Source organism: Odocoileus virginianus, chromosome 18, assembly GCF_023699985.2.
Source record: "Odocoileus virginianus isolate 20LAN1187 ecotype Illinois chromosome 18, Ovbor_1.2, whole genome shotgun sequence".
Lineage (NCBI taxonomy): Eukaryota > Metazoa > Chordata > Mammalia > Artiodactyla > Cervidae > Odocoileus > Odocoileus virginianus.
The window spans coordinates 20,538,192-20,561,775 of record NC_069691.1 but is presented as its reverse complement, the minus strand read 5'-3'; the positions used below and the strand labels follow the sequence as shown (position 1 = coordinate 20,561,775).

Below are 23,584 nucleotides of genomic sequence, written 5' to 3'. Positions count from 1 at the left end.
AAGTAGTATGGTAGAGCTTCATTGCAGAGATCAAACAGGTAGATCACAGCCTAAACTATGACACAGGGTCTTACCTTGAAGTGCTCTGAGCCTACATTGCTCTAAACATAATCACATAAAGTAATACAATATGACTAATGTTGACTGTTAGCAGCCCTATTATAATGTGGTTCTACTGTAGTCTAGTAAGTATAAGGAAGGAATATTCAATGCTGGTGATTTAATTTCACGGTAAGCTTTGTTTTGAGACACCAGATACTTTGGGCATGTGGCTTATCTGTAAGTATTGAAAAATAGTTTAGCTATTATTTTTGATGTCTATAATGATTGAAATGGTGTGACTCTACCAAACCTCAAAATGTCAAAATTAGTTTTTAAAATATATGAGAACAATTTTAAGGAAAAAATGATTGACATAATTAAGCTACATTGCTGACTCAGCCTATGTAATTAGAGCAATTTGGAGGAGCTGTTGTGTGGCTACTACTTAAATATGGTCCTATCTAGGTGCTTGTATTTGGGAAAGTGGAGCAGGATGAGTAAAAGGGAAGGAGAAAAGAAAGAGAAAGGGACTCGGGGAGGAAGAATGATTGATTCATTAGCCTACACTAAAAAAAAATTCTGTTGTCTTAATGAAACAGAATGTATCAGGCAATGTTGAATAAACCTTGTGAACAAAGAGAATTTTCATTGTAAACAACCTTTCATTTGCTCTGAGAAAAAAAACCACCCTTATAAATCTGGGCTCAGTTGTGTCCAGCTCCTTGCGGCCCCATGGACTGTAGCCTGCCAGGCTCCTCTGCCCATGGAATTTTCCAGGCAAGAACTGTGGAATGGGTTGCCATTTCCTACTCTAGATGATCTTCCCAACCCAGGGATCAAAACCATGTCTCTTGAATCTCCTACATTGGCAGGAGAAGCCCTTATAAATCTGGTTTATGTAAAAATGGACCCCACAGAATCATGAGAAGTAATCAGCCCATATTTGTATCTGGTTTTGAGTATAATATATGCATGTCTTGGTACAACAAGAAAAATCATTTATATTACCTTCTTAAGAAAGGTGACATAGAAAATACAAGTTTTGAGTAGTTATGTTGGGAGGTGTTTGCTTTCACCTGGCTGTGATGTCCTTCAATATTACAGAACTACGATATAACAGAACTAGTACAGAACTATGTAAATTAGTTGTAGATGACTTATGAGGCAACAAAATCCAACAGTATGCATCACGTACATAAAGAATTTGTGCAATATGGTTGGTTTGGGAGTTACATTTGTACAAAATAATTTTTAAAAATTTAAAAGGAGGCGTGATCTTAATATGTAAAAGAAGTAATTGCATAACATTTTTACATGAATAAACAGTGCAGGTTGTGGAAAGCTTGTAAACCTGCCATCTAAAACTGATTACCCTTACGAGCATTTCATGCTGTTTGACAGTGAAAAGTACACCTTGTGAAAGCTGTTAAACAAACCATTACATTTGAACGGTTTCCGTCTCACACCCCAAAATTACACTTATTTGCTGCAAGTGAAAATTCAGAATTTGTTCCTTGTTTATTTTGGTGGCAGTTATCATGGTGTTGAATTTTGCTTCTCTCCCTTCTTCCTGGAAAACTAGAAATTAGCCTTTTTGGTTTCTTTATTCAGTATATACACAGTCAGTTTGTGTGCTATAGGCTATAGACAGAGATAATGTAATAATGAAAGTTGAACCTGAAACACTCTGATATTCCATGTAATAATAAAATACTGAACCTAGGTCACTTAGATGCTTCATGTATATGAGGAATAGACACATGAAGACACAAAAGACAATCTTGCAAGAGGATTCAGAATCTGCAGAATATAAAATCCAGTGAGCCATTTTAGTTAGCATCTCCATACACACACACGTTTGCCATACTTGAAATCTTGTTAAACATCTTCAAAGAATACCTTAATCATTTATGTGAGAAAGAAACTTGAAAATGTCTAAGAGACTCATTATTTTAGGGTTTCATTCTCCATGTTATGTGTATTTCTTTCATTGTGTAAGAAGCAGTTTGAGCTTTTGATAGGCCTTCCTTCTTCTTTTTGAGTGCATTCCTTCTTTCTTCTTATGCACCATAGTTTGTTAGAAAGAGCTATTGACTGGGAATTGGGAATTCTGAGTTCTAATGCCAACTCTGCTACTAACTAATGGATCCATTTGGTTTATTGGTCTCAGATTCCCTGTGAAATGGGGACCTGAACCAGATGACCTTCTGGATACTTTTTAGCCTTAAATGCTGTGATTTTGAGAAGTAGAGCATTTATCTGAAAACCTATTATATACCCTCTTCTCCAGGTTTTTTTTTTTTTTTTTTCTTACTGAGTGATCAATTTACTGAATGGGTATTTCTTCTAAGAGCAGTTTGCTGAAACATGAAATTCATTGAGTGGCAATTTTGTTAAGTTCTCCAAGTACTCTGATTTATTAGTTGGCTAAGAACCAGTTTTCCAAATTATCAGCTACCTGAATATGTTTGTATTAACTACCTATGAAATTTATCACAAATTGCACTGCACTAAATAGTCACAAAAGCTTTTGAAATTTTGGTGGGAAGTATTAATTAGGCTTCCCTGGTAGCTCAGCTAGTAAAGAATCTGCCTCCAATGCAGGAGACCCTGGTTCGATTCCTGGGTTGGGAACACCCCCTGGAGAAGGGATAGGCTACCCACTCCAGTATTCATGGGCTTCCCTGGTGGCTCAGATGGTAAAGAATCCGCCTGCAACGTGGGAGACCTTGGTTCGATTCCTGAGTGGGGAAGATCCCCTGGAGGAGCATGGCAACCCACTCCAGTATTCTTTCCTGGAGAATCCCCATGGACAGAGGAGCCTGGCAGGCTACAGTTCATGGGATTGCAAGGAGTCGGACATGACTGAGTGACTAAGCACACACATTAATTAGTTTTAATTTGGTTTTAATTTTTCCACAACAGTTTCACCACAGACATTTTTCAACAAATATTTATCAGTATAGCCCAATTGAATGCCAAATTTATCATTGATACTTTATATATGGAATACCTTTCTGTTGCTTAAAACCAAAGCATTATATTTATCTATTTCTGGTGGTTAACAAATTTAAATTAGGATAAGTATAGAATGCATTTAATGGGTGAAAAATGTATTAAAAGAAATACACCTTCCCTGTTCTCATTTATAAACCTCATGACATTCAAGACATGCACATTCCTTTAATTTAAAATAAATATTCATTTTCATTCATTTTCATTTTCATATTCATTCGTTCATTTTCAAAAGTCATTGCCTCAGAAAATGGTGAAATTTCAGAATATAGTTATAGGTAGCCTATAGTGTGCTGACTTGCAGCAAAATTTCAGATAAGTTAAAATCTTGAGCTCATCAATATAAGGGTCAAAGAAATCTTCAAAGGCCCTTTAAAACTGTTTTATTCAATACAAACTGTGTCATAGAGTAAATGGTTAAACGAATGTTGAGTGAATTGGTCAATTTATCACCAATGATTCTTATCTAGCAAGTTGAGTTTTGACAGAGTAGTCTCCTTGTTGTCATACACCCATCACCGTCTCTACCAGGAGTGGGGGACAGTGAAGCTATAAGGAACAGTACTACTGCCTTTAGAATTAGAGTGTTTTTTCCTCACCCTTGTCTATAGCCAAAGTTGGAACCATCTGGAAGGTCTGCCTCTGTGTGTATTTGCATGTGTGTTGTGTACTTACTATATGTCCAGCATAACTGTTGATGCTAAATATCCATTATGTGTGTGTGTGTGTGTGTATCCGCGTGTGCATACGTGCACATGTGCCATGGCTACCACAACAGAGGATTAGTAACTTGGTTACAAAATTCCAGCATGTCCAATTTCTGTTGTAAAAGATTAAAAATATAAAAAAGGCTACTGTTTATACAGGACTACATAGTAGTTGGTCTGTACAACATTGAATTCATTGTATTATAAGCCCAATACAGCATATTGCTAGGGTAAAAAAAATGAAAGAAAAAAACCCCCACGGTTTTTGCTTCTGGTACCTAATAGATGGTATGGTATATTTGTGTCCTCATTCTGTCCATTTCTAGCTATGTGCCCTTGGAGATTATAGAATTATTTAAGCTTTGGGCCTAAGTTTTCTCATCCATAAAGTGGGATAATAATAGTATCTACCTCACAGGCTTTCTGGACAGATTAAATAATGCATGTAAAATCCTTACATAAATGTGTTAACTAATTTATAACTAGAGGCTTTTTGGTTTTTTTTCGTGAAGTTTCAGTGATTGTTATGAGAACATAGAAGAATGTCAGTTGAATGTTGCCAAGCTCAAATAAATTTCAAATGGTTAATTAATGATGAAGCTAGAATAATTACTCTTAGGCCAATTACTTATTCTTAGCATTTCAGCTATGAAAATTAAAGATCTCTGAGTGCTTCTGTCTTTTGAAAACAAAGGAGGCATACCAGGCTACTTTTTCTAAGATGATATGATTAGAGCATTGGTTCTTAAACCACAATTCAGTGAATCAGGTGTACTTATTAAAATAGTAAATGATGTGTCAGGAGATTCAGAGCAATAGTTGCAAACTTAATTTGCTCATTTGAGTTTATTTAATCCTTATCTTGTTTCTTTATTAAAAAAAACTATGCAAAATCTGTAAAGGCATACAAATATTAGAATATGGGAGTTGTAAAATTCTGCCATAATGGGAATTGAAAGTGAAGTCACAGTAGAAAATTAAGAGAAAACATTCTTAATAAATAACTTGGTTGTAAATGTCTCTAGTAGAAAACTATACCTTTTCACAATTTTTAAATATTAAATGAACCTGATATAGTGTACTCTAATAGTACTGTTTCTGCAGGGTCTTAAACTCATCCTCCCTGTAGATTCATCTGCTCATTCAGCAAATTGAAGATCCTCTCTGTGTTAGGCAGTGTTGTATATTTGTAGGTGAAAAAGATAAGCATAGTCCATGTGCTCATGGTTTTTATAATCTGGAGAGACAGTTAAACTGCAACAAATATTGCTGCTAGCTGAGTGAAAGTAAGATGCTATAGGAACACTCAAATACCAGATCCAGACTTATTTGGAAGCAGAGGGGTCAGGGAGAGGGAATAGTGGTGGGGTTTGGGAGAGTGTCTGGGGGAAGTGGAAGGTATTCTGAGATCTGAAAGATAAAGTGAAGAGGTGGAAAGGCAAATTTGTTTGAGTCAAAGGGAACTTCCTGTGCAAAAGCCCTGGGATCAGGGAGCTGAGAGTAGTTCCCTGTGGCTGGCTTGTATTTAGTACTCTCTGGAGATGGTAGGCGGGAGCTGTGTTCTAAAGAGTCTTACAGACCCTTGCTGAGGGCTTTGCTATTCATCCTAAGGGCACTGGGAACCTATTGCAGGGAGGGGCCTCCACTCTGGAGCTGCAGAGATGAAGATATGTGAGTAAATTTTGAGAGACTAAGAAGCAGAGTCATTGGCCTCAGTAATTGATTAGATTTGGGAATTGAGAGAGAAAAGTTTGGTGATAAAAGAAGTGATAGAACAGTCACTGTTTAAGGTATTTTAAGGGTTAAAGGAAGAGTTCTGTTTTAGTCCCCTGGGAAGATCACCAAAGTGTGAGAGGGGCAGGGAGGGTAGAAATAAAACACATCATGTAAAATTTCACACTTTTATAAAACATTACATAATGACAATAGCTTTTAATAATAGAAAATTTACAGGTGATTTGAAGCATATTAATATTCCCAGTTAAGGGGTGTTAACCATAGATTTATGAGATAGCCTAAGGCCTAAGGTAATCCACTTTAGAAGGAACTCTTGCTTTTGAAGCCATAAAAATGCTTTAGAGTGAATTGGAAGGAGTGCATCACCAATTCCAAAAAAGAAGCTCTGAAGGAAGTGTCTTTAGTTCAGTATTATTGACTTATTTCAAGTATTATTCATTTTTAGAAGTAATTTTCTGGTTAAGTTTGAGGACGTACAGAGTTGGGTAGAATCTTCGATCTGTTTTAATTTTCATCTTTTATCCAAGCCTTTTTTCCGAGTGTGTATATATGTATTTTATAATGAAAGTCAGTGTAACTATTTCACTTGATTAATAGTATTATGTTTTAGAGCAGTTATTTCCAGAATTTTTGTATGTATGAATATACAGATTTATTTAAGTCCACCCTCTCTCCCATGTTCACTACATTCGCCAAAAAATGGCAGTAATGAGAACTCAGTTCTTTTCAGATATTGTACATTTAGTGGGGTATATTATTTCCATTATTAGCAATGTTATTATATAGTATTATATCCCCTTTTAGATGTGTTGATCTCTTTGAGCCTGTCATTGCAATAGTTAGGAACTGCAGAAGGCTCTATTCTTTACTTTTATAAAAAGAAATAAGAGGTAGAAAAAAATAGAAAAATTTCTTGCGTGGGAAAGAGAATCCAAGAAAAAGTTGTTATTGAAGCCTTTCTTGGTGTGAAGAAAATTAAGAATTCGTGTTTTACTTCACTCCCTGTAAAATCCAAAGGAAATCCTGTTTGGAGACAGCATTACCTGTTTGTTTTCTTTTGTGGTTCTTTAAGTAATGCTACGTTTTAAGCCAATGTTTCCTCTCTTTTTGCTCTCATCCCATCTAAAGTACGGAGAAGGCCATGACACCCCACTCCAGTACTCTTGCCTGGAAAATCCCGTGGACAGAGGAGCCTGCTAGGCTGCAGTCCATGGGGTGGCTAAGAGTCGAACACAACTGAGCGACTTCACTTTCACTTTTCACTTTCACACTTTGGAGAAGGAAATGGCAACCCACTCCAGTGTTGTTGCCTGGAGAATCCCGGGGACGGGGGAGCCTGGTGTGCTGCCGTCTATGGGGTCGCACAGAGTCGGACACGACTGAAGTGACTTAGCAGCGTCTAAAGTAAGACCATTTATTTGGGAGCCCTAGCTGACAAGCATATCCTTGTTTATCAACACAAATCATAAGACTGGGTGAATAATTTCATGTGTGTGGATAAAACCCCACTACTGAGTATAGGGAAAAAAATAAAACTTTTTTATAAAGTTTAGGGTATATAGGAAGAAGAAACCAGATGTCACTAGGCTTGTTTTAAAAGAGACACTAAACACCTAAATTCCCCACCTGTATCCTCTTCTCAGTTTGAGATCTATGGAAAAGGCACCACTGCTTTTATGAGCTTCAGTACATGGAAACAGGGTTGAAATTCATGTCTTTATTCTGAACTGGACAATAAGTACTAGGCAGTCATAAGGAAGGGATCATATTTAACATTTGGGAATGTGTATTACCATTGATTTCCTTCTTTCAGCAGAAAAATGACCAAGTTCATGGAACTAGCAATGAATGGACCTGTAGATACAATCTCCAGATAATTTTTTTTAACTTTTTGTTTTGTATTGGGGTACAGCCAGTTGGGCTTTCCTGGTGGCCCAACTGATAAAGAATCCACCTGCAATGCAGGAGACCTCAGTTTGATTCCTGGGTTGGGGAGATCCCCTGGAGAAGGGCATGGCATCGCACTCCAATATTCTTGCCTGGAGAATCCTCATGGACAGAGGAGCCTGTCGGGAGCTGGAGGAGCTAGGGACAGAGGAGCCTACAGTCCATGGAGTTGCAAAGAGTTGGACATGACTGAGGGATTAAGCACAGCACAGCACATAGCCAATTGACAATGTTGTGATAGTTTTGGGGGAACAGTAAGGGGACTCAGCCATACAAGTACATGTATCAGTTCTCCATCAAACTCTCCTCCCATCCAGGCTGCCACATAACAATTGAGCAGAATTCCATGTGTTATACAGTAGATTCTTGTTGGTTATCCATTTTAAATATAGCAGAGTATATATGTCTATCCCAAACTCCCTAACTATTCCTTCCACCCATCCCTCCCACTGGCAACCATAAGTTCGTTCTCTTAAGCCTGTGTGTCTGTTTCTGTTTTGTAAGTAAATTCATCTATGTCATTTCTTTATAGCTTCTACATATAAAGGATATCATATCACTCAGTATGACAGTCTCTCAGTCTACTCATGTTGCTGCAAATGGCATTATTTAATTCTTTTTAAATAATTATGTGTACATATATACAATGGACTGAGTAGTAGTCCATTGTATATATGTACCACATCTTTATCTGTTCCTCTGTTGATGCACATTTAGGTTGCTTTCATGTCTTGGCTATTATACACACCCCAGTGAACACTGGGGTGTGTGTATCCTTTCAGGTCATGTTTTTCTCTGGGTATATACCCAGAAGTGAGATTGCAGGGTTGAAGCGTTCCTTTCTCTTCACACTCTCTCCAGCATTTATTCTTTGTGGATTTTTTGATGATAGCCATTCTGGCTAGTGTGAGGTGATAGCTCATTGTAGTTTTGTTTTTCATTTCTCTAATAATTAGTGATGTTGAACATCTTTTTATGTGACTCTTGGCCATCTGTATGTCTTCTTTGGGGAAGTACCTATTTAAGTCTTCTGCCCATTTGTCGATTGAGTTGTTTGTTTTGATGCTGTTAACCATCATGAGCTGTTTATAAATTTTGGATACTAATCCCTTGTAGGCCGTGTCATTTGCAAATATTTTCTCCCCATCTGTGGGTTGTCTTTTCATCTTGTTTATTGTTTCCTTTGCTGTGCAAAAGTTTGAGTTTAAGTTAGTCCCATTTGTATTTTTTTGTTTTTATTTACATTATCCTGGGAGATTGGTCAAAAAAGATACTGCTGCAGTTTATGTCAGAGGGTTCTGTTTGTGTTTTCCTCTAGGAATTTTATAGTGTATAGTCTCACATTTAGGTCTTTAATCCATTTTGAGCTTATTTTTGTGTGTGGTGTCAAAGAACTATCGGATTTCATTGTTTTGCATGTAGCCTGTTCCACTAGAAATATTGAAAATGTTGGTTTTTAGAGCACTTTGGGAATTTTGAGCCACTTAGTAAGAAGGCAGACAGAGCTTTTACTAACTGAATGGATCAAATACAATACAGGTATTTTGGGGATTATAAGGGCTGTTTTACAGAATACAAGACTGGCTTTTGGGGATGGCTCCAGGGTGGGATGCCTCTCTGGATCTCATGTTGCTTTTGACCAGCAAGCCTGTGGTTAGCTTGAGGCCACCCAAAGTTAAGATCATTGGTTTGGGAAAGCTTGTATTTCAGGAGTCCTTTGGAGTTACACTGATGTCAAGAATTTTACCGAACCATGTACCATTTTATATCTGTGAATAAAATTATACCATGGGCTGCATATTTGGCACCCTGCTTCTTATGCTTAAATATTATGAACATCTTCCCATGCTGACTTTTATAGATTTATATAATGTTCCATTATAGGCATATAGAATAGAACAGTTCCCCCCATTACAGACATTTCAGTTATTATTGACTGTCATAAATAATACTTGAGTGAACATCTTTGTATTTGTGTATATTATTATATATAGGTACTAGCCTAAATGGGCCCATTTGACTTTTTTTTAAGAGAAATTTAAATCCTTAAAAGGAAACAAATCTCATATTATTTCCTCTTCCATCTATAAAATATTTTCTGAATACAAGGTTACTGTGTATCTTTTTTAACCCATGATATGCTTTTTTATGTCATAAACATAGCTTTGATTACATAGTGATCAAATACTCGGCATAGTACATATTGACAGTTCATGTGATATTTGTATACATTTGTTCAAATTTACAATTCTTTCTTAGCACGCAAAGTCTCCATAGACTACTTTATCTTGATGATTTCACTAAAATAGCCTCACCTGTCTTGCTGTTTATGTCGCTGCCTGGGATCCAGTGTCAGGGTGCCATTATTGGAATGAGGCAGACCTGAACTTGAATCTTGCTTTATCTCTTAATGGTTCTGTGATTGTCAGCAAATTACAGAATTCTAAGCCTTACTTTTCTCTCCTATAAAATGAGAATATCTACTTCATGGTTGAAATTAAGATTCAATGTATGCAAAGATGCAAACCATCTATCACATAGGAAATGCTCAACATATGCTAGCTATGCTTATTACTGTCTCTAGCAATGAAAATGATTGATTTATGATAAAATGCTCTTTGTTTTTTAATTCTAAGTGCTGTCATCATGAAATACTCTCTTTATTAGGTTCTAGTCCCTGTCAGGATTGAATTGACCAATTGTAAGAAACATTTATAGGTTTGTCTCATAGATTTTGGTAAGAATCTTTCTGTATGTTGCATCATTTTGTTCTCAGACTCTTCTTCTAGTAAGAAAAAGTATAGGATATTCAGAAAATTTTGTTCATTGGTTTTCTTTTCTTTTTGCTGTTATCTGAGTGCTTTTTTTTTTTTTTTTTAGCATATGTCACCTAAGTAAGACTGATTTGCCTTTTAATTTGTCAAAGTGAGTGCGAGAAAATGCCAGGCAGGATGGCCCCAGCAGTAGACCGGACAAGCATGTAGTTATCTTTTCCCAGGAGTTACCTCTGTGACTGATAAATAGTCTCTTTTGATAACTAGAAACAAATAACAAAATTCTTACATCATTTCAGCAGTTTGGTTTTAGTAATGTGTTAATAATTTAGTCCATTAAGATAAAAAATGTTAAAGTTATTTAATTTGATTTGTCTTCTCCAAAGAACATAATCTATTTCATAATCTATTTCTGAATCAAAGAGAAAACTTTTGTTTGAAAAGTGAAAAGTTACCCAGGCAACTTGTATATGTTAACAGTGTGCTGATTAATCATTGCCAACATTAATCTCTGTCATCAGTTACTATAGGAAGATGACTGCCAAGCAGTCTATACTATTAACATTCCATCATTTTTCTACAGATCAGTTTAGTACAAAAGATTAAATGTACACAGTCAGGAGGATTGTAGCATCAAATCTAAAAAAGAAGCAGAGATTTTATAATATAGAAAAATAGAAATTTTTATTTTACATCTCTTTAGTTACTTGATTTATTGATTTGATAAAGCCCTGTGCTTTTTTTACAATGAGTAAACTTTTCACAGAGGTATATTTCAAGTAAAAAGAGCTGTTAGTTTGTATCTTAACCAGTTTGCTTTCATTTGTGCTAGTGAAGTAAAAAAAAAAAAAAAAAATAGCCAAGTCATAGTGTTTTACATTTGTAGGTAAATTATTCAACCCAATATCATTTTTGTCAGTTTCAAAAAAAAAAAACATTATTTTAACCATATATATAATTTCTAATATGCCTCATTATTTTTCATTATATTGTCAACTTTGAAAGTTGCTTAATATTCTTAGTTTTTTTCTAAAGAATTGAAATGATCTTAATATTTTCATCATCTACTTCAGAATAGTCAGAAATGTATATTTCATTCTGGTTTTATGTTCAGGAAAATATGTATCAGCTATTTTTTTTCCCAAAAAAAACATGACTCAGTTGTCTAATATTTGTAAGTAGAGGTTTTCAATGCTCTGGGTGTTATATATGCTCTTATTTATTTTCTAACATTTATTCAAGAATACTGATGCTTAATCAGAGTATTAGTAATAACCTTATACTGAAAAACTTTTGTTGTGATTTCAGATGTTTCTCCATGAAAGCGCACTGATATTAAACTCCTTATTCTGTATTATAAAAGTAGTAATTTTAAATTATGGCTTTTTTTTTCTGTAAATAGCATTCCTATGGTCTTATGTTGAACCAGGTTTCTAAGTGATTTATTCTTTAATGTCGCATTTTAGGTGTGATTTATTTTTACTATACCAATAAGTGACTCATAATAATATTGGTTAATTTGGTTCAAATAGAAATTGGAATTACCATCTTTTGCCTTTCTATACTAAGGATAAAGGAAGATAATTCTGTTGTATTCAAATTACAGGTTTTTATTTTGAACTGAACTGAATTAAAACTTGTTACATTCCTTAGTGTGTAACGACAATACAGTCAGTATACTGGGACCAAACTTTGCAGACTTTGCTTTTTTTTTTTTGAAAGCAAATTATTTCAGGATGAAAAAACCCAATAAAAATTAGATGATACTATGTACTTTTAAGCTAGCCCATTATATAGTTCTGTTTGATAAGTAATTGATTAGGTCAGACTATTAAACCATTTAATCTAGCATGTACATTGTGTGTGGTGAAAGAAATCCAGCTGTGAATTTGAGTGTATTAAATCATCTTCAGGAAGTTTCACAAAGAATACTTGAATGCCTTGAAACTTGCAATAATGTGTGTTTGTTCCAAACACATTTGCTTTGCCTAGGTTTTGCCCATCAGGTTGCAGAATGGTAATCTTGCTGCATTCAGCAGCTGGGTTTTTGCAATATTCTTTTCCTTTTTCCAAGGGTTAATTAGCCTTCTTTCAAAATGTGGCCTATTTAGCTGTAGATTCGCATGATTCAGCCAGAGCTGGCCACACAAAGCAAAAACCGTTAACAGGCGGGTGTGTCCAACTGCTTAATTAGCCAGAATAAAAAGGTCCTTTGTCAAACAAGCATCTGTTGCTCTTGACACACCTGACAGCCACATTAGGCAAGGATGACTAGACTGAAATTGTGCATTTCTCTCCTGCAAGAATATACAACTTATTTACATATGGACTGCATCATGGACAAACTGCAGGGGTTTATTTAGCTTATCAGAGTGGATTAATGTGACAGCATTTGTGGCTGATAAACAAATATCACTTGAAAGGGGGCTATGAAGGAACTGAACTAACCAAATTACTCCCAAACATAAACAAAACATCAGAAACCACCATTAGATGAATGAGAACACCTCAGATGTACACACAGTCCTTTATACTGGATCTAAAACAAAACCTACAAATGAAGCATGCTAAGACACTACCCTCATGTGATGGTCTGTGCTTTCAAGTAATGTTGGAAAGCTACCAAAATACTCTACATGTGTCAGTGGGTTTAAATGATCTGTTTAGGAAAATTTGGCGGGAAGCTTACACTTCTCAGCATGCTTTAACATTCAAATTGATTTGCTATTAAATCAGGTCTTCAGAATTAATCAGTTAAAATGCCTCTGGAAAAACACTAGTTGGGTTTTATTGAAAGTGAAAGTGAAGGTCGCTTAGTCGTGTCTGACTCTTTGTGACCCCATGGATATACAGTCCATGGAATTCTCTAGACCAGAATATTGTAGTGGGTAGCCTTTCCCTTCTCCAGGGAATCTTCCCAACCCAGGGGAAGAACCCAGGTCTCCTGCATTGCAGGGGGATTTTTTACCAACTGAGCTACAAGGGACCCCCAAGAATACTGGAGTGGGTAGCCTATCCCTTCTCCAGGGGATCGTCCCCATCCTGGGTCTCCTGCATTGCAGGCAGATTCTTTACCAAATGGACTCTGAGGCTTCCCTGATAGCTCAGTTGGGTTTTATTATGTCTCAGTAGAAAGAGAATACTTCCTGTGCTCGATGTTGGAAAGAGAAGAGATGTCTCACTATTATTAGAAGTATAGATCAAATAGGATAGATTGAGAATCCCAAAGATTTTCTGTTCAGACCGGTTATCGCTAGCTTTTCATTTGGAAGCCTTTCATTGTGATTTTGCCAAGTATTTCAGTAATGTACATTATGGCATATGTGTGGTATATGGTAACATCATGGGCTTTAGAGTAAAGCAAGTCTGGATTTGAATTTAGACACTTATTCTTACCAACTGTGTGACTTTCAGCAAGTTTTTAATCAATGTGTGCCTCAGTTTTCTCATTTTTAAAGTGGAAATAATAGCATTACCATTATGGGGGTCTTTTGAGGATTAAATGAGAAGATGTATTTCAAGCTGTTAGCATATTGTGTGGCACCTGGAAAAGACTAGTTAATGAGAGACCTAACTATGGGATTGTGACTTTTTTTTTTTTGTTATGACTTTTTGAGCCAGTCTCTGGCAGGGATGTGACTAAGATCCTTTCAAGGCCTGAGGCTTTGGTGGAGAGAACCTCTTCTGCAAACTTGAGGAAGAAAATGAAATCAGAGGATAATTAAGTTGTGTCTATTAAGAAAGGGTAGAGATCAAACTGAGAGACTAAGTTCTTATCAGTTGTCATGACCCTGTAATTGAGGAGCCAAGGAGATTAGATGATGAGCAGTAGTTTGGGAGTAAACAGTAGATATTCTGCGAAGTTATTAAATGTTCTGGATTGGTCTTTCTGTGCTGGTTTTGATGTGGTATGTACTAGAGCCAGAAGTTGGATGGAAATTTCTCCATGACTCTCTAATTTTAAGGTATATAGGCCATCATTTTCTCTCCATCTTATTTTCCCCATTCTGTTCTGTAAAGGTTGGGATCTTTTTCCTCCTTTCTCATTCTAAAAGTTCACCAATTTGCTTTTTTTTAATTCCCTTCACTTCTGGTCTATTCAGTGTCAATTATGAAACTCAGGACTTCCAGTTTGTTTAATAGTTCAATGCATGAGCTTTAGTGTTATGTCCATACCCTCTTTTCTTACTTCCCACAGCTATTTGATCTCGGTTCAGCAACTTAACATCTCTGAGCCTCAGCTGACCCAGAGATGAGGTTAAATGATAAAGATTTTAGTTCCAATCGTCTATAAGTTAAACATTTCTATTAGTAAAGTAGTCAAAGCTTGGGTGTTTCTTTTATGCCTCAAATGCCTATAAAGGCCAAGCATATGTATTGCCATATAAATAATTTGAGTATAAAACACATAATATGGGCTTCCCTTTTCTAGATATTCAGATTTTTCAAGAGAATTTAGAAATTTGGCTTTTAACACAATTTTCTGATTTTTACAGACTGACAATTAAAAATTTTAATTTGTAGATACTCTGTGCCAAATCCTATCTATGGAGTCTAATATGGTCCATAGGCACCCAGTTTTCAAATCCGTGCCTTTTATCTTCTGGTAAGCTCTCTCAGGTGATTTACTGAGGAATTACTTTAAAAGTACATTTAACCCACTCCAGTACTCTTGCCTGGAAAATCCCATGGACCGAGGAGCCTAGTAGGCTACAGTCCATGGGGTCACAAAGAGTCGGACACGACTGAGCAACTTCACTTCACTTCATGGCAAAATGTCTTGTGTGAAACATGTTTATCTTAATTTCCATGAAACAACATTCTGCAGTCTAATAAAACTTTTATCTACTGTACATAGAAAAAAAAATTACATTTAATTTTTTAAAGATCTTCATTATTTATAGTCTTAACGTATATTTGTCTAAAACAGTGGTTGTCAAATTATGAGTCATATACCAAAAAAGAGTGTGTAAGGTGATCTTCAGTACAGACCCCTGGATACACGAAAGAGCCTCAGTGAAGTTCCTAGCCAAGACTGGGATGAACAGGAGAGGGTTTTACTTTGAGTGACTTCACTGTAAGAATCTCATCCAACCCTTGATTGAATAGCTTAAACACGAAAACATAACTGGCAACTCTGTGTTCCTCATTTGTGTACTAAATTGACTAAGGCTTCTCTTGGAGTTGGGAAGAGAAGCTAAGAAAAACTCACTGAAGATGATATCTAACATCTGGTTCATTCCTCATTCCCTGCAGAAAGCTGTCACCTCGCTCTCACTGATAGCCCTCTGCTATAGTGCCAGTGGCATCAATTGCCCAAAAGTGTGTAATGAATTGAAGGAAATTGGCATGTGCTTTCTTTTGGGGGAGGGTATTTTTTCTGTCTACAATGGAATAAAGAAGAAGAGGTACAGATAGAATTCTGAATTTGTGTATCCCCTCTCCCAATTTTGGGAACCACTAGTCCCCAAGTAATCTTAATTAGGCAAGAGTTTTATGTAGTGAATACTGTCATTCTCAAATATTGTCAGGCATATTCGTGGTCTTAATACTAGTGGAAAAAAAGGCTGTGTGTGTGTTTGGAGATCAGTGTTACCTTTTTTATTAATTAGCCACCATCTTTAGCTAGTTCACATAAAAAAGTCTTCTTTTGGAAATTGGAGAAACTGGCAGCTACAGTTTTGCTTTCCCCTTCACAGTTTTCACTGAGCTGAACATTAGCTGGTCCAAATAAATGGAGTGGTAGCTACAGCTGCCATCATTTTCCTTCTGTAGCCCCTCTCTACCTTCACTCTGTGGGCATAGGTTCCTCATCTGTAAATGGAGATTATACTCATACCAACCACACTGGGTTGTCACGTGGAGTTTTTTATGAATTAACATGTAAAGCATTTAGAAGAGAACATATCGTATGTTAAATACTCTGTCAGTGTTAGCTTTACTGCTATATCTTTTTGTATGCACTAAGGTTTATTGTTCTCCTTTAGGGGTTTGACTAACAATGGAATAAGAATAGTCAATCACCTAAAGTTATACCAGTATCAAAGTCTAGAAAGAAAACTAAGCAGAGATTTGAAGTGAAAAGGCCTAGTCCTTTCTTTACTCCCTGTCACTTTGAGCAAGTCTCTTGACCTCTCTGGGCTTCAGTTTTCTCTTTTATGAAATAAGTTTAGATTAGATATCGTCAGAGGTCCGTTTCTGAAATTGAATGAGATGATAGAAAAGGTTTGGCAAAAAATTGGAAGAGGTCATGCTGTGACAAAAAATGCTGAGAGGGGTTAATTTTCTACTGAAAGAACTGAATACTCTTTCAGAATTTTCTTTGGGAAAAATTAATGTTCATCATACTGTTCATGGATTTAAACCATAATGCAGTGTTTTTCTTAAGCTACCAATTAAATATTGTTTTTTCCCCTAGGAAAGAAAATCAGAATTCTAGTCCCTGCTCAATAGCAAAGAAATTATTTTTTCTATTGACTGTATAAGTATCAAAGGGGACTGTCAGGGCCTAAGAAACCATACTTGTTGAATGTATACTGTAAAGTCTAATTCTGATTTAATAAGGTAGGCACATGAGAACTGAAAAATATGCCATGTTGAGTTGTGAATGAGAGATGGTAAAATTTCGTGTCTTTGTTTGCAGATGTCACTAGATAATAGTGATCCTCCCTATCTTTCAAAATATTCAACGTTATTGTTGTTTGGCTATCTTTGTGTAAGAATATAATTTAACTTTAATTTTAGCACTAGATCATCCCACAGGCAAGAAAATCCATGAGCTTGATCCTGTGGCTAAATTTAGGATTTATCAATTGGTTTTTATATACACATTAATTTTTAAAAGTCCCTGAATATTGAGTTTGAAAGTTGGACCTTAGAAATAATTTATTCTAAATTATACACCTCCAGTGACATGCTATAGTTTATAAAAGTGTTGAGAAAGTACAATTTATGACATTTGCATCCAGTTATGGTTTGTGTTATGAGAATTAAGTCTTCACATAATTTACAATATGACTAGTTTATAGTGTGCTTGAAATAGTTTATAACAGATGAGACCTCATTGAAGTTCAACCTTTATAGCCTCAAAATAAGAGGTTTTCAAGGATATTTTTTAAATGTAGATTAGCAGTTTTCTATATTGATTTTAAAAGTGGTCAACATGATTATAACCATGCATGGAATATCAAGAGAGCATGTTAGGTGGAGGTAGAGATATTCTGGGAGTAGAAAGTTAGTCTCAGTGTAAGATGTTAAGAACACTGTGATGCGTCTAGTCATATAAGAAGAGCATTTTAAACTTTCTTTCTGTTTTGATAAATTTCAGAGACCATCATGCAGACATCAGAGACCGGGTCGGATACAGGTTCGACAGTGACTTTACAGACATCTGTGGCTAGTCAAGCAGCAGTGCCTACACAGGTGGTTCAGCAAGTACCAGTCCAGCAACAGGTAAGGAGCTGCTGTTTCCAGAGAAGATGCTGTGCATCTCCTTGTGCTGCCCCTCTAACATATCTGTGTGGAAGAAATGATTCGGATAATACTTTTTGGCACAATGGGTGCCAAAATAGACCTCCTTCAGTTCTTAGATAAAGTCAGCAAATGTTCCTTGAGCATTTTCTGGTGTGCCAAGTTCTTTCTAAGATAGGCTGTCGGGATACAAAGATAAACACTCAAACTATAATCCCTCTTCCAAAAGAGCCTCTGAAGTCCTAAAGAGAGCATTTGTTTCTGACTTGACTGCCCTAGCTGGGTTTTCTCCTCCTCGTCGCCCCTCCTTCTTGTTTATCTCATCTTCCTGTTTCTTTCTTATTGACATGTCGGCACTCATATTTTTATATAATTGGCTCATGGTAGTATTTGATAAAGGAGAGGATGTTTGTATCCTACAGGAAGGGATTTTGCCTTTGTGATATTTTGGAAGGTGCCTGGGCGTTATGGTGACTGATACTGTTTAATGAAAATTAAATTATCTTAAAGGTCTGAAAATCTGAGTCATACCACTTAAAAAATTGAGAATGAATTCATCATCACATGTTTACTACAAGGCTTATTCATACTTGGGACACTGAGTTTGTTTTGGAAAGCTACTGACAAAATAGTGCTATTCTGTGCCAGTTAATAGTTTTCCTTTGGATTGTGAATACATTGGCTTGTCATTTCTTCTAAAGAATGGTGAGAAAATATGTGAGAAAGATCATTTTCCTGTAATTTCTCAGTATCAAAGAAAATTTTTAGCAAATGTGCTTTTGAAATTGCAATATAAATAAGTCTTTGGGTAGAGGGATAACTTTTCTTAAATTATAAACAGAAGGACTCAAGGTTGTGTTCTTCTCAGGAGATAGAAGTGGGGTGGGCAGGGGAAGTGCCAAAATCATGTAGAAGGGTATTGGACTCTCAGTGTAAATGAAGACATCCGTCACAATTATTTCTTTTGTACTTAAATCTTAGAACATTCCTCTTTATTCTGTATGACACAGTGATATCATTGATGTCATCACCAATTTCAAGACTCTGAACATTATTCAGAAGACAGTAGCTTACGCTATATCATCCAAAGAGCAGGTAGAGAACTATTGGAACAATATTATATATAATTTTAAGAAGATAATTCAACAGCCTACCAATATTAAGCACATATTGAGCAGTTGCACTCACTGTGGTTTGTTGTTTGTCTCCTGCATGGAAGAAGATTGACCTTGAGCGTGCCCATCTCTGATGGTAGTGCAGTGGAGAGCCTGCTCTTTTCTCCAGAAGGTGCCCCCTTGAGAACCTGACGTGTCTGTGATAAGTGCACGTGGCCTTCACTCCAGGACTGTCTTTCCTTTCTCTCGTTCTCCTTTCCATTTTCTTCCTTTTTTCCTTCCTTCCTTTTCAAAAAACATTTTTTAAAAATTAAATTTAATGTTATTAGATGTTTGCTACAAGTCAAAAATAGCTCAGCAAGATTGTTATTTGAAAAAAAGCAGTCCTCACCCTCCCTCTGTTTCTTCTCAGTGGCAAGCAGTGTTTATTTTACTGTTTCTTGATTTTTTAGTTTTAAACATTTTTGTATCACACTCTTCTTTCTAGTCCTTAACATATGCCTGTATGCATACACACAGATTTTTTCCATCCCAAAGGCTCCTGATATACTAGGTTGAACTATGTGCAATTTTTGATCTACAAAAACAGCAATTTCATACTTTTCAACCTAATAATTATGCTATAATTTTGATAGATCATTAATCAATGTTTATAATCTCGTGACATATAAAAACTATTCAGATCTATCTAGTGAGCTGTGATTACTTTTCTTTTTTGTAAAACTCATTTACTTTCCCTGCGTTTAACAATTGTGTGTCCCGTTGAATAAGCCTCAGAGCATTCTGACCTGCTCCAGTCTGCAGTGGATGCTTTTTGCTCAGCCCCATCCTGGGCGATCTCTTTGCCATCATCCTGGGATTTCCCTTTTCTCTGTTATGTTGGCTTTCCTGTTTCCTAAACCAGTGTCTTAAACTCTTTCTTGATTTGCTAAAGCACGACTTGCAGTAACATCCGAAGAAATGGTATATTTTGCACTCGTGTGTCTGAGAGGGAATTTATTTCACAGTTTGGTAGTTGAATGAGTACAGAATTGGGGGTTGGATATCTTTTTCTTCAGAATCTTGAGGGAATTGTTCAATGTCTTCCAGTTTGCAGAATTGCTATGGAAAAGTGAAAAACTGTTCTGATTCCTGATCCATTGTATGCAACCTATATGTTTTTTCCTCTTATGTTTTAAATTCCAGTTTCTTAAAATTTCATGTCTTGATGTGGGCCTATTCCCATATATTGTGCTGGAACCTTGATGAGCCTATTCAGTCTCATGGACACTCATGTTCTCCAATACTGGGAATTTATCTTTTTTTTTTTTTCCATTTATGATTACCTCCCCTCTTTTATCTCCTTTTTCACTTTTTGGACTTCTTGATTCTGTTTTTAGTTTCATCTTCCATCCCATCTATTACTTTTCATTTCTGTTACCATAATTTTAATTTTTAATAGCTTTAAAAAATTCCTTATATGGCCCTTTTTATAACATCATGCTTTATTTCCTGTTTATTGTGTCTTTTTTTGTCTCAAGGTATTAATTTTTCAAGTTGGTTAAATTTTCTTCTCATATAGCCTCTTTCTTTCATGTAGAATAATTTTTTTCTGGCCTGTCTTTTGTATTAGAATCTTTTCTGAAATACCTGATAATCTTTGAGGGTTTATTCATATTTTAAAATGTGGGGATAAAAGCCTGATTTGAACACATCAATGACTTTGTTGACTTCAGTATAGAGTCACTTGACTGGGATTTTTAACTGGGGACCTTCTGATGTTCAGTACTTTTCTTCCTCTTGAGGTGGTCATATTTTTAAAGACGATTTCAGCTTCCTGCCTGGTGGGTGAATGCTTAGTTGCTTGGGGATCTGAGTAAGGAAAGATAGTTGGATATTTCTTGCACTAATTCACTGAATCCTTAGTTGCCTGGGGAACTGAACAGGGGAAGATAGTTGGATATTTCTTACGCTAATTCGCTGATTGCTTCCTTTCAATATGGTTTCACCTGTACTTGGTTTCCTCATTGCAGAGGTTAAACCAAAGAATAAACGTTCAGACTTTCACCATAGTTAGGGAAGGCCAGTCACCTCATTGCACAGAGTTGATAGAGGAGATCTGATTGCTTCTTAAATAGAATCACTTTTTATATTAAATATATATAAAACCAAAAAAAACCTAAGTTCGTAACAAGTAGAAAATCAATATCACCAGCCATAAGTAGAAAATTACACATATACACACACACTTTGTTCATGTCCTTATAAAAAAATAATCTCATGTACATATGGAACACAGTATAGAAAACTTTATGGTATGCCACATGGCTTGTTCCCAACAGGCGTATTTTTCAGTCTCTCAAGTTAGTTCTTTCCTCTAGGATATTCAAGGCAGGTGACAACCTGATCCCCTTACACCAAGCAAAGAATTTGAGAGCTTTCATTTTCTTTTTGTCAACAAAGTACTTTATTTCACATGGTGGGTTCTTGTAATATATGCCTGGAAATGCTTGTTATATTGTCCTTCCAGGCTTATCTTATTGGGAAAGATTTTGTCTACTCTGTCATTTCCTTCCTTCCTCCCTTCCTCTCTTTCTCCTTTCCTTCCTCTCCCCCTCTTCCTCCCTTTCTCATCTCCCCTCCCTTCTCCTTCTCTCCTCTCCCTCCTCTCCTCTAGAACAGTGACATATTTGAAGATCCTCAGTGCATTCTAACAGTGTTTCTGTGAATATATATGGTCTATAACTGATACAATGGGTGCTATAAGTACTTATTCTAACATCTTTGTATTGTTAATATGCTGATGTCATCTTTAGTTTTCAAACTGTGGTAGGATGCCTCTAAAATATTCCAACTCTTGTCACTGACCCATGATGGATGTTGAAATCATAGCATTGATGTTAAAGGTAGTTACTTCTATTGATTTAACTTTTCATTGTGTTCTTGCTTTCTTTGCTTTGGCCATTTGATGTTAAGAGAAAGCCCATAGCCGAATCTTTAAATTTTGAGACAATGTAATATTATATGTATTGGAATTTTGAGAAACCAGAACATATTAAAATCTTATTATATAGTTTTATTTCTTCAAAGCCCTAAGGGTTCTAATTTCACTGTGTAATAAGTACCAAACAAAATGTTGATTCTAAAAATATTTCGGTTATTTTTAATTTATTCTATATGATGTTAAGAATCAGTTTGTCACTTCCCCTTGGACAATCTGACTTAGGAATAGAGAATTCTAAGAAAATATTTCAAGGTATTATTATATAATTCTTTATCAAATTTTCTATTTTTTTCCAATATTTCATTATTCATAAAATGCCATAGAGTCTCAGCTTAAAAATAGAGACATTGTTGCCCATTTAAATAAAATACATAAGAACATGCAAGTTCAGTATCTTGACTAGAAACTACAACCTTGATATTGTTTATCCTTATCATATTTGTAAAAAGCCCTTTTGAACTAATAGGTCTCTATCGAATATGACTAGAAATGTCTAATCTCCCTTCCCCTACCCCTTCCTTGAGTGATTTGTCAGAGTTGCTTGTAGATACTTCTTCAAGTTGGTCATTTTATGCCTAATTTTGGGAGGTCTTCTAACCCTACTTGCCCTGGACCTGAATTAAAAAATCCAGGGTAAATGACTCGGGGAACTCAAACTGGGGCTCTGTGACACCTAGAGAGATGGGATAGAGTAGGAGGTGGGAGGGACAATGAAGAAGGAGGGGACATACGTATACCTATGGCTGACTCATGTTGATGTTTAGCAGAAACCAACACAATATTATAAAGCAATTATCCTTCAATTAAAAATAAATAAGTTAAAAAAATCCAGGGTAGAGGAAAAGGAAAATGTATTCCTACTATTTCATTTTACATCATAGCCAGCCAGTTTAAATTCTTTTCAAGGTAGAACCTAGTCAAAAGTCAGAACTTTTATTCATGTTTTAATCGTGGGATCCAGGTATTTCACAAATGCTGCTGACATTGAGGATAATTTCTAAACCAGCCTAAATCTTGAACCAGGGCTCCAAGAATATTTTCTCCCATTCAGGCTTCCCAAAGTTTTAACTGGCCCCCCAAATGTATTTCTTCCTGACTCTACTGTCTCTGCCTGTCTTCCCTTTTCCTTGAAAAAGGGCATACATCTTTTCTCTCAAAGTGGGCAAGTATGTTGTCCTAATACTGCTCCTTCTAAGTGTAACACCCCAGGGACAATGGAGCCCAGGGGTTGAGGGGCTTCTATCTGAGGTCAAGGACATATATATATATTTGTATTCAAAGGTGCTGTTAACTTTGTTCAGATTCTTTTATTGTCAGAGACTGTGAATCTTGACTTTTTTCTGCCCAGATACTGTTTGTTTCTTGTGGGTCTTTGGCATATATATATATATATATATATATATATATGTGTAACTGCAACATTGAAACTTCTTTTGATGTGATTAAAGCTCATTTCAAGATTATATTCAGTTAAATATATATATATATATATCACACACACATATTCTTACAAATATGTTTTTAAATATATGTATAAATAACTCTTTGTTGATAATTTGAATGTGCAGAATGGATGTAATAGCTATTGTTTTCTTTTGTCTAGTATCAATTTATCACCCACTTAGCATTTCCACTTGTACATCCTGAAGAGTGAGCATATTATCCCTGTGGTCAAAAAGACATTTTGTGTAGGAAACAAATCCAACCAGAACTGTCAGTTAGGCAAAGGACAATCTTCAAGAAGGTTAGGTTTATGGATATCTTTAAAATGGTGCCACAACCCTTAGAAGATGG

General features: G+C 35.9%; 1 protein-coding gene across 9 annotated transcripts in view; it reads left to right on the top strand.

The window, feature by feature from the left end:
• The window catches only part of RFX3 (regulatory factor X3), a 427,651-nt gene that overhangs the window by 229,517 nt on the left and 174,550 nt on the right, over nucleotides 1-23,584 (top strand). For all 9 annotated transcript variants that reach the window (XM_020879415.2, XM_020879413.2, XM_020879414.2 and 6 more), the window contains one exon: nucleotides 17,550-17,674. In XM_020879415.2, coding sequence (XP_020735074.1) covers nucleotides 17,558-17,674 — 117 coding nt within the window. In that variant the 5' untranslated portion in view covers nucleotides 17,550-17,557. The remainder of the gene's footprint in view (nucleotides 1-17,549; nucleotides 17,675-23,584) is intronic.